This window comes from Mugil cephalus, chromosome 14, assembly GCF_022458985.1.
Source record: "Mugil cephalus isolate CIBA_MC_2020 chromosome 14, CIBA_Mcephalus_1.1, whole genome shotgun sequence".
Classification (NCBI taxonomy): domain Eukaryota; kingdom Metazoa; phylum Chordata; class Actinopteri; order Mugiliformes; family Mugilidae; genus Mugil; species Mugil cephalus.
This window is the reverse complement of record NC_061783.1, coordinates 1,152,729-1,164,744: the sequence shown is the minus strand read 5'-3', so window position 1 is coordinate 1,164,744 and position 12,016 is coordinate 1,152,729. Positions and strand designations below refer to the sequence as shown.

Sequence of the window (12,016 nt, the reverse complement as noted above, 5' to 3'; positions counted from 1 at the left end):
TATTAGATTCTTCCTGTAGTCTGATATATGTATCTATGACAGAAGTTTGTTTATCTTGTTTCTCCTGTTCTTCTTTTCTCTCTATCTTCTCTGTTTCTACCTGGCTGGCCTTCAGCAGATGGGTCCCTCCATATGAGCTGGGTTGTGCTCAAGGTTTCTTGCTGTTAAAGGGAGTTTTTCCTTGCCACCAGAGGTTTCAGGATTGCTCTGGAGGTTTTTATAAAGCGTCTTGAGAATTTGTATTGTTATTGACACTATGTAAATAAAACTGAATTGAACTGATATAGTTGATTACTCAGTTATATGGTGTTGGTCCATTAGAAAGTCTCTTTCTTTTTTAAGGGTGCAGAATCACACATGACACAGACACTGACTTAGCAATAACTTTACAACAACAACAAGACAAAGTAGAAAGACATATTTACAAGTTTGAAATGATTTCAAGGCCAAGTAGTTTTTGCAGTGAGATCAATGAGACTTTCTTAATGAGTACCCAGCAGCATTTCATTTACTCTAGTGTAATTATCCACCAGAAATAACAGTCTACATGGAGTATGGATCATTGGGTTGCTTTTAAAATCATTTATCATATAGATATGTAGATATGCTCATCTAAAACTTCTTGTTGGTATGTTTATGACTATTCTGTTTGCTTTCTATCATTGTATGCCTTCTCTGTGGTCCATATGAATCCAACACATAACTATCATCTGATCATCTGTCAATCAGGTGGAAAACATACTTTAAAGTCAGGAAAGACAGTGGCTTTGTTTAAATGTGAAGTAAGACAATGTGAAGTTGGTCCAAATACAACCTTCTAAGGGCAAGGGGATTCATGAAGACCCACAAGGCTCAGTGAATGGCCTAGTTTTATCCTCCAGCTATCTGCTGTCTTTAGGCCATCGTAATAAAATATGTGATGACAGCAGCCAGTGTTTTTAATCGACCATTGCATAGGACACAACTGGAGCTTCAACACACCTTTTCTTTATTGCCATTTTACACAACTAAAGGTACTTTAAAATGTTTAATATTAGGTGAAATGATCAGGAGACATTGAGATTTTGGGCATAATTTTTTAATCTTAGTTTTAAAGAAAATTGCAAGGATATACAACATTTGTAGACAAAAAACCGCAGCGGCATCCACTAGGAAGAGGTCAAAAGGTTATCATCATCCTGGGAGATAACTGCATCCAGTAATAAAGACCGTGAAATTTAATTCATTTTAATTGGTACTGCTCATATTGTTCGTACTATATTTGCTGCTTTAATATGGTTTTTATATTGCCAGTAGGACCTCACGTGTCTGTGAAAAGTGATTGTAATCAACTCTAAATTTCTTCTTCCATAAAGACATTTGCTGTCCTAACACACACTGCAGACGTCTGAAGACGCTTTCGACAAGCTGAAGAATTGGATAAATATTTGATTCTGATGCTGCTTGCAACCAGGATGTGGGAGCAGTTTAGTGCTGAGGTGTCCTTAACCCCCCCAGCTCTCTGTGTACTGCCTTTCACTCCATGTCTAGTACTGTCGCTGTTTTGTCACAGCACCAGTCAATATTTGCACTACAGGGAAGGGTTAAAGGCCACTCCTATTAACACTTCACGTTCGCCATCTGCACTCGACCCTGCCCTGATAACACGGATATGACGGTGAATGTCACCCCCCACACCCACCACCCCCATCCCAACACACACGCACACAAACACACACGAAACAGCCTGTGTGACTAGGATTCATTTGTCTGGTTAAAAGTGAAGCACATAAGCTCATAACACCAGGACTAGATGCTGAAACACTGAGGAATTATTCATTGAGCAACGGAATTCACATTTCATCCAATCTGCTTGTTGTATTTGGACATTTATTCAATACACTGTGTACAAAAAAATCTGCTGAAAACAAAAGTGTATGAATTTGTGTTCTGGATTCATACAAACATTTCATACTGACAACACTTAAGTTATCTTTAAAATGGGCCAATGTTCTCAAGATCGTATCAAAAAAAAAGAAAAAAAAAAGGTGGAGGGAGCAACAAGAAACATTACATTCTTCCAGTCCCACAAGAGACACAAAACATGTTTTCACAGAAAACACTTAATACAGGTGACCCACAGGGGGAATTCATCATTCCTATCAACACCGGCAATACAAACCCATGCTGGGTTTAGATGAGAGTACAGAAGCAGCTCTGGGATTTGGGAGAAGCTGCTCTTCTCACAGGACCACAACATGTCTCCATTATCATTTCACACACACACATCCAGCAGACATTCTAATTCTGAGCTGCTGAGCCTGGGCACACAAGCAGAAAACACATACTGCTGTTGTTTCACCCTTGTCTCTTCACATTCAATACCAGCTGCTGCAAGAAAAGTGGGGAAAAAAAGAAAGGTAATCCTCCTTCTCAGGTCAAGAGTTTTTTCATGGACTTCTTTCAGGACTGGGCAAATGAAGCACTTTAAATATAATGTAATTCATTTCAATTAATAAATCATGGATGTGGCTAAATTGTTGGCATTTACCTTTTTAAAGTGCTTCCTAAGCCTTTCTCTTACATATAGTGGTCATATAGATAGGGGAAAATGTCCGACTCCTCTGCAAACATTACTCATGACGTAACAAAATTACAAGGAATACAAAAGCAGTATCACATCTGATGTGCAGGACAACAGTCAAAGTAAGCAGGACATTCAGTCAACTGGAAAAGTTTGTGCGGAGTAGAATATTTCCATTTAGTCGACCATGACACTGGTAGAAAAGTGACAGAGCAGACAGACAGCTAGCTGCAGCAACTCAGACATAGTGGTCAAATGTGGCGGCTTGTTTTAGTCTCACTGTTAAAAATGATCACAATAAAAACACAGACTCCCATCAGTGATCATCTCACAGCCTTTGAGTCCATCCTTTCAAATTTTCCCGCCCTCTCTCCAGTTTGTTCTCTCTGTTAGCTGAGGCAGAGCTCACGGATTCAAGTCAGTCATAACTTCTAAAGGTAAGACAGAATGTCTTGTCCTTCCTATACTTGTGCATGAAACGGTGATTCCTACACTGTGCACAGATTTAATCACAGAAGATGGCTGTTCCAGTGGCCAACAGTGGCCAACCACTCATTTCCAGACTGGCAGCAGTGTCAACTAGTGGCCATGCTGTGGGTGCTGGTTGTTGGTGGGGTAGTTGGGTGGCAGTGGTGGTCCGTTTACACCAGGATGGTAGAAAGCACAATTGCTTTCATACCTGCAGCTTCCCTTCATCATGAAGTGACGACAAACAGGCCTCTTGGACATGTCTGACATAAGAAAAGAAAACAGAATAATAATGATCAGATATTTTTGATAACTACTGCTTCTAAGATCAGGAATGAACTACCAGGTTAAACAGAGAACAAGAGAGCAGCATAGGGATGTGTGTCGCAGGACTATTTCTGTACCAAGGGGTTAGCACTGTGGAAATGAACATAAATCTGAATTTACTGTGTGAGCTACTGCCAATACTTTTACTTCACCCTCACTATGTATTTTTGTAGACTTTCTTTGCGCTGGGTAGAGCTAAAAATTGAGACCCTAATTTAACTAAAAAGAGGTGATTTCACTAACCATTCATGTTGTTGTGTCCGCCTCTAGGCCCTCCTCGCCCTCTGCCCCTGAAGCCAGGTTCTCCTCCTCCTCGACCCCGGCCACCTCGGTGGAAGTGCCCCCCTCTGTGGGGACCACCTCTCATAGAGTCATCTCCCCAGTAGTTGCCATTGTCTCCTCTGCCCTGACCTGGTGGTGGCCCCATCATGCGTGGACCTCCACCAACATTGAATGGTGGTCCATGGTTGTGGGGGGGTGGGGGGTGGTTAAAGCGTGGACCCCCTGGTGAGTTGTTAGGTGGGTAGCCACCATTCATGGGCATCTGCATGTGCATGTTGTTCATGTTGTTCATATTGTTCATGCCTGGGCCGTGTCCCAGTAGACCTGGGTTGACTACAGAGAGAAAAAAATAGGGTAAGAAAAGATAGGGACCAATTGGACCACAAGGGGACATTATTCTACAACAGGAGGATTGTAGTTCTTAAGCAAAACAAGGCGCTGAATTTACCTGGTGGAGGTCCAGTCTGGTTCTGCGTCTGCTGCAGGGAGCCCAGTAGCTGTTTAATTTTATCTGAGAAGTCGGGCTGTTTAATTAAGTCTTCAGTGGACTGATTACCAGAAGCACCCTGAAGACACACAGCTGTTGTTAGTTACACATTACAACAACAGACATTTTTCAACCACGTGAATTGTCATTCAGACAAAAAATAAAATGTGATTTATGTGTAAATTACATAGAAAGTTAAAAGAAATGAATAAGAGAATGAAAAAGATACAAACTACTAAACAGATAATAAGCTCATACACTCACCATGATGGATGAAAGCAGCTCCTGCACATTGACAGTGGGAGTCACAGGGTTGTTGACAGTGTGAGTGGCTTGTGGGCTGCGGGAGGTGTTGCTCAGGTTGTCCATGAGGCTGGCCAGTACAGGTGGCAGCTTGGAGCTCTCGTTCTGGGCAGAGGCAGAGTCTGGCTGTGATGTGGTGTCCATGGGCTCGACATAACCATCATCCATCATGGAGGAATCCTGTAGCGGAGACCAGACTGACAGCTTAGCGAGGTAGTTGCACACACATGGACAAAAATAACTGATTGGAAAAATAAGGGACAGAAAGAATTTGAATGATTTGAATGTGCTTACCTCATCCAATGGGATGAGACGGGGAGGCATGGGTTCATAAGGCTCTGGATCAGGTTCATGTGGACTGTCAGGCACACTAGTGAGAAGGAAAGGATGAGGGAAATATTGTGACCTAAATGTAATCACTCACGTCTTAGAATTTGTAGTCCATATTGTGAAAGACACCCGGTTGTTTCTAAAACCATACCTCTCTTTACTGAGGAAGATCTCCTGCAATATTCCCATCTCACGGTCTCTCTGGGTGAGTTTTTCAGTGCTGTGTTCCCCGGGGATAACCAGACTTCCAGTTAGGGTTAGAGGTCTTGGGGGTGTCCAAGGAACCCTTTCTTCCATATTGTCATGGGAAAGACGGCGGGCCATCTCAAACGTCTGCCTGTCCATCATTAGCTCTCGTTTGGCAGCCTCTCCGAAGTCCTTGATTTTGTTGACATTGACTGTGGATTAAATATGACAATAGCATAAATAATATATCATTTTGAGAGTTCACAGGCCTGACTACTGACACTCTATTGGACACATTTATGTTCAGAACCACATGCCATACCTCTCTCCGTCTCATCCAGATCAAAGTAGAAGTAGTGTTTGAGCTGTTCCTCTTCCGCCCAGTGAACCGTCTTTTTCTTCTTGCCCTTTTTGGTCAAGCTTTCTTCTTCTCCACGTGGTTCTGCCAAAGCATTAGGTTTCTCACCTACAAACCAAAAAATGCAAAGAGAAAGCATAAGAACACTGATCCCTGCTAAATAAGGAAACACAAGGTAATGCAATGTCAAAAAACTGAATATTATAATCGTCATACTAAATATAATAAAAAAAATTGACTCTGTGTTGATGGATTTTTGTAAACTTTTGCAACTGTTTTTACTATACTTTGGTCAGCTCATGTTGTTTTCAAATGTGCTTTATAAATAACACTGCTGTTGCCATTGACATCAATAAAAATAGATTAAGTGAGGTTGCAAGGGCCTCACCGTTGTCGCAGGCTTCTGGGTCCTCAGAGGGAACAGGGGTCCCAGGCTGCTCTGGTTCCTGGTTCTCATCAGAAGGAGTAGTAGAAGCAGCAGCATCTGGAGATGATGGTTTTGTAGAAGATGAGGAATACGAAGGTTTGCTGTCAAACGGACTTGCCTGAGGACAAAAATGGAACAAAAATGAGAGGATGGTATTTTAACAGTGAAAAGAACATTATCTAAATCAAAGTGTATCACCACAAAACCAAAATAATTCCTAATTAATGAGTCAATTTTGAGAATATTTTGGGGATTGGCAGCGGTCATATATGTGATCAGTAGGTACCTTGTTAGAGGTGGGAGAGACAGCTTTGGTACCAGCTGTAGCGTTAGCACTGGATTTCTTCTTCTTGATCTTGATCCCAGGCACTGGGGCGGAGTTCAGAGCATCTAGGAAGCCTGTGCACTCCATAGCTGTGGTGAATTCAAATAAGAGCAATAGATTAAAACAACAGTAAAGATAACAGACTCAAAGGTGTCTCTTTAAAAGCAGGTATGTTAGGACTTACGCTGTGCTGGAATGATTTTGACTTTAATCTCCTTGGCAGAGTTAGAGGGCATATTTAGAGGTTTATATTTTTTCTCCAGAGGTGGAGCATCTGATGGACCGGTGCTGTTGGTGGAAAATATATGATAGGGAAACATGTTATACTATCACCAGCCACTTGAGAGCACCAATGGGCCAGCAGTGTGACTACACCACAAGATGGTGCTGTGCTCACATAGATGAGGCAACAAAACAATGAAAGGTTACAATACCTTGGCCTCTTGAGGAGTGGAGGCTTGATGTTGTACTTGTCTCCCAGCTGTGGGGCTGTGGGTGTCTTCTTAGCAGGGGCTGGGTTAGGAGCATCCATCTCCAAACCTACATAACATAAAATAAATTGGTGGTTAAAATGATCTTAAACCAACAACAACCAACAATCAGCTCACATTGTGTAAAGTTTACCTATGGAGCGAATCTTTGCGTGGCTGGGTGCATGAGCTTTGGGTTTCTCCTTCTTCTTCTCCTCCTCTGCACTCTTTTCCTTCGCATCTCGCACTGGAACCTTGCTCTCCTCCTTCCTCTTTTTCTTATCTAGAAGATGAATACAAAGATGTTATAATCAGCTGCATTGGGGAGCTTTTGAAGGATAAATTGAAAAGTAATATCTAAGTTTGTACCAGCAGGAGAGTTGCCACTGCTTGAAACACTCTGGGAACGGATTGTAGCCATCCAACCATCTACAAGTACAGCTGCCAACTTCCTCAAATCTAAAAACAAGAGATAAGATTATTATTGCAATACGAAATACGAAATACAAAATACAAAAGAGTCTTGCATTTTGGAGTAAAAGGAACTGACCTTCTGTGTCTGCACTCTTGCTAAGCTGCTTGACCAGCTTGGCTGTGTTGTTCTAGGATAAGATAAAAGCAGGTTACATGCTGTGGTTGCCTTTATAGAGAGCTGGAGGTGTATTCTGACAAGAAGTGAGAAAGTACCTGTTTGAGGTGGTCTACTTTGAGAGGCAACTTCTGCAGCGTGAGGAGGATGAGCTGAAGCAGGGGGGTATTGTTGGTTGTTTTGGAGTAGGTGAGCCAAGAGTTGAGGAGTCTGTAGCCACCAACTCTGATAAACCTGGATGAAGGAGGGAACAAGTGGTTTATAATTAGTGACAGACAACAAGATTAACAATAAAAGTAAAACTGGAATGAAAATGTTTGTTGTGTTGGGATGACGTCAAAAATACAAAAAAGGTGTGTCTGACACGGATTTGAACACTCAGTGAAATAAAAATATGTATTTTGATTTGATTTGAATAACATTCAAAAATAGTTCACATTTTTCCAGCTATAAATCCATGTATATTTATCACAAATATAAAACACCATGGAAATCAATTATTGGAATACACAGCATATTCAGCAGAAGTACTGTAAGGTTTACCTGTTAAGAACATCATGCGATTTTGTCTGTAGCAGGATATTCAGGTACATACATCTACTGACCATCTTAGTAGAGGCTTTCATCAGGCTGAAGCAAGAAAAGAAAAGGTGATCAGATATCACTAAATGAAAGAGCCATGCTCTATTTTTTTTATGTTAAACCCACAGACAGGTCTAACTTCAATTTCTTACCTGAACACCTTTGGGACTCCCTCCAGGCTACGGAGCTCTCCATCCTTTCCTAGCAGGGCCTCAACACCTTTCAAAATCTCTCTGGGGTCTACTGGTCTCCCCGCCATACCTAAAACACACATCACAGACAAGTGAAACATTAAGCAAAACATGGATGGGTTTTTCAGGTTTAGATTTTCTGATATGCATGGGCATCCTAAGTCTGTAAAATGTATTGTGAAGTTTGGACTATTTGACTGACAAAAAGAAAACGGGACCTCCATGTGAAAGAACACCCAGACTTATTAGGATTTTGTCGAACGTTTACAGCCTGTCAGAAAGTAACATCACGGCTCACTCCAGTACTGAACACCAACTAGATTCCACTTTGAATCATCACAGAAAACTCTAAAAGGTTTACATCAAGAATATCCTGCTATCTCCAAGCTACAAAGAACTGACAGACAATATCAAGAGTCACCCAAAAAGTTCTCATCAACTTCACTGAGGATTTCAGCACCATATTCATTATACTGTTAAGCACAACTACCAATCAGCTTGTAACTCAAGTCACTGTGGAGCAGATCACTCTGACCTACTATCCAATTAATAACTGGAATATCAGGTTGAAGCAGAAAAAGTTCATCATCCAGAATGAAGCTTTGCCTGACATGGTCGTATAGTGACCAAGAGCAGCAGAAGGTTCCATCCCTGTGACACTTTGACAAACATCCACAGCAATTGACGGCTTCAGTCTGCTGCCTTGTTCTTTAGATGTTTGGAGTTTCAGGGGGTTGACACAACCCCAGTATAGCAAGGACAAGGACAGGATGCAGACTGTAGTGCCAGTCTATCTCCATTCTGAAACATTTACTTACAGGATAGGACATACTCTCATAAAACATTTTTTTGTGTGATCACTGTTTATTCCAGTACAAGTTATGATTTAAAGGCTGGATCAATGCAAACAATACTTAGAAATCACCCCATTCACTTAATTGTTCTCTTTATTTACCTTTTAATTTTATTCAAGTATTTCTCTAACAAAAAAAATATGAAAAGCATATTCACCTGGCTTATTATGTATTCAGTAACACGTATGTTTAGGCCTATATGTAATACATTGATTGTTTTCGGGGGGAAATGAGGTGAACAATTAAATATAGTCAAAGAGAGGAATTTTTAAAAAAAAATGTTACTGATAATGAGTTCTCATTTTTTTAATTCCATACATCTAACACAGTCATCCACAGTTATGGAAAAATGCAACTCAGACAAGGAGAAAGGGGAAAGAAACCTCCGAGATACCTTGTACAAACACACTCTCCCAATTAATATGGCATCTGATAAAGGATCGTTGATACAGATTCAAACTATATTCAACAATTCAACAACAAAATGTGACTGAATGAAAAATTGAATGGTTTAAAACTGTAGAGTTGTAGGATGTCAACAGCCATCTGTTTGTATATGTATTATACATATATATATACATATATATACACACATATGATCAAAGGGAGTGTACATCTATATTGGCCAGTGTTGTAACTACATAACCATTATCATTTCAGCCTGGAGGTACAAGTCAGGCCTTTTACTGCCACCTACAGGTTCATCTATGATTGCACACCAGCACTGTACTGACTGGCACAGAAATGCATTACAAATTAACAGTCAATACAGTATTACATTAAAATGGCTGGCAGTGTAAAAAAATAATACTGATTGTATAATAAATTATGACTGAAAGGTGTTGAATGTTTTATAATGTCATTAAGTCCACTTATTATCTTGAATAATTGAATGTGACCAAAACAACATAAAGTAATTTGATCACTATGTATTCAATTATACACACACACACACACACATCCGTATATCCTATATATATTTTTAAAAATATTAAGTTATGATAATTCATAGGAAAACCACCAAATGGTTCATAACATCTGGGATTGAGGCTTTAAGCATGCACTTATTTTTTTTTTCCATGTTTACACATTTTATGACACACTTTGGGTTAACTGCAAATTTGAGTACAGAACCTGCAGTCCTGCTGGAAATCAGTTGACTCGAAATGTCATGATGTGAGGAATCAGTTAGGTCTTACCCGCGTAACTGTTGTAGTAGAAGTTTTATATAGTCTCAGACCTCCACAACACTGCAAATAAACCATTTCCTGTAAATGTCACAATTGTTATAAATGTACACAATATTAGTGTTAAACATGGCCCTGGTTCCTGATTCAGGTGGAGAAAGAACATTATTATTGGTGCATAGTAATACTGTGGTGTTAGATATCACTGATAAATTATGTAACATAAATAAATAAAACTCAAAAATAAAATCGTATGACTGCATTCAATGAACAAGCAATCAACAAAAAAGTATGTGCAATAGACTTTCCTATGAGTAAGGAAACACTGTATCCTCATTAAGGGCACATAAATACAGCGTAAAACGCCCTCGTTATATAAGGGCAGATCACGAAGCCTATAAAAGGCTTGACATCTGTCACAGAAGCAGGCCTGCTCCAGTGGTTTAGCTGCCTGACAAAGGGGAGGGAGCTAGAGACTGACTGCTAATCAGAGCCCTCCCTCTGTTAACCACTTCAACGACAAACCAATCCCTTCGCAAACAACAATGGCTCTCATAGCAAACAGCACTCAGGCTAAGAGAAAAACAAGGCGACGGGCACCGGGAGTATAGCGAGCCATACGCGCAGAGAAATCAGACAATGCGATGGGTATGAGTCAATACTCGTTGCAAATATTCCCAAATGTTGCTCCGAGGAAAACTCGGCTAGCCCCCGAGCTGGCCGAAGACGACGAGCAAACCACAACCAGTCCACCATATTGTCAATCCCCAGATTGTGCTTCGAAAGACCACTTTGCGAGACATCCTGCAATCTTTATCCGCAGATTGCCGAGTGCATGATGCGAGGTTTCGGGAAGTCCCTGTGCTATACTTATCATTTCAACACACAGTGCTTGGTAAAGTAAGTCCACAATCCTCATACTAATGCAATCTTTATGTATAGATTGCGGCTGGGTGTTCGTTCCATGGAGCAGCCCCTACGAAAGTCTGGCAGGCAAAAAGTCCGACTTCATGATCTAGTTTGCGTACTGTGCCTACGGCAATCTTTATGAATAGATTGCTTATGGTTATCTAACGATTTTTACAAGTTCTGGTTTTATTTATACAATTCGTCTATTCCGTCTCACACACAAAGAAACGGAGCGATGTGCGTCCGTCCACTTTCCTGTGTGAGCTCATACTATAATAATATTTTATAATTGTTTGCCAAGAACCAAGCTAATTTACGGTGCCTGCTAGCCAGCAACCGCTAGCTAGCCTATTATCTACTATTTTCGTTTGAATGTCGAGTCAATTTCAAAATCAACTTACTATTCATACTATAGATCCTCAGCGTCTCGGGAATATTTTAGTGTGCTTTTCAGGCACTTATATCTCCTATTTCATCAATTTAATGTCGTCAACCTTCATGGTTTTAATATCAACTTAAAGACTTCTAATGGGTGGGGCTGTGGTAGCTATGCTAGCATTTCCTTCTGGAAGAAACTGGAGGCAAAAATAGTAATCAAATGTCCATTACTTGAAGAAAAAATATGAATTTGAGCAGAGTTGTTCAAAGTCCTCGACGGTTCAGTCTTCGGCAAAGCGAATTCATACCTGGAAAACACACAAAAACAAACATTTAATATCGATTCTGTCAAGTATTCCAGTTCTTCGTCTATAGTAGAGTCTTCAGGTGCTATTTTCATATATATTCAGCAATAACTTCACATGAACATACGGAAAACATGTTGGAAAAAAGCCGTCCTGTCTTTCTGACTTCACTTACCTTTGACCAAATCCAGGAATGAGCTCGAAAAGGAGGGACTTACTTTTTATACTACGTGACGTTTTTTACGTCACGAGCATCGGTTTTCCCCCTTTTTGCTGAAACAAAATGGTGGCTAACCGACCTTCTTCATCCAGCCAAGGGCATAATGGCGTCTCTCACATGTCATTTCTAATTACTCCCTAATCTCACCTTAAAAGTCTGTGATTTTTGGATTGTTATGGAGGGAATTCAAAACACACACGGCATTTGATGATTTACGCGGGTTGTACAAATGGTTTAATATATAAAATTTGTTAATAATATTTCTTCAAAATGGC

The 12,016-nt window shown here is 40.4% G+C and overlaps 1 protein-coding gene across 2 annotated transcripts; it reads right to left on the bottom strand.

Moving 5' to 3' along the window:
* Positions 1 to 1,849: 1,849 nt before the first annotated feature.
* ppp1r10 (protein phosphatase 1, regulatory subunit 10) lies at positions 1,850 to 11,759 on the bottom strand. Of its 2 annotated transcripts, XM_047604784.1 has the most exons (19): positions 11,697 to 11,759; positions 11,240 to 11,524; positions 7,850 to 7,958; positions 7,659 to 7,745; positions 7,214 to 7,349; positions 7,077 to 7,128; positions 6,896 to 6,985; positions 6,681 to 6,809; positions 6,491 to 6,596; positions 6,241 to 6,344; positions 6,018 to 6,145; positions 5,693 to 5,849; positions 5,269 to 5,412; positions 4,912 to 5,158; positions 4,725 to 4,800; positions 4,392 to 4,610; positions 4,089 to 4,206; positions 3,602 to 3,973; positions 1,850 to 3,294 (listed from the first exon to the last, which is right to left on the bottom strand). In XM_047604784.1, exons 2-19 carry the CDS (start codon positions 11,244 to 11,246, stop codon positions 3,143 to 3,145), a joined length of 2,433 nt encoding a protein of 810 aa, XP_047460740.1. In that variant the 5' UTR covers positions 11,247 to 11,524; positions 11,697 to 11,759; the 3' UTR covers positions 1,850 to 3,142. The 2 variants fall into 2 exon arrangements, with proteins under 2 accessions (XP_047460740.1, XP_047460739.1); XM_047604783.1 differs by lacking the exon at positions 11,697 to 11,759 and having other exon boundaries at positions 11,448 to 11,690.
* Positions 11,760 to 12,016: the final 257 nt, after the last annotated feature.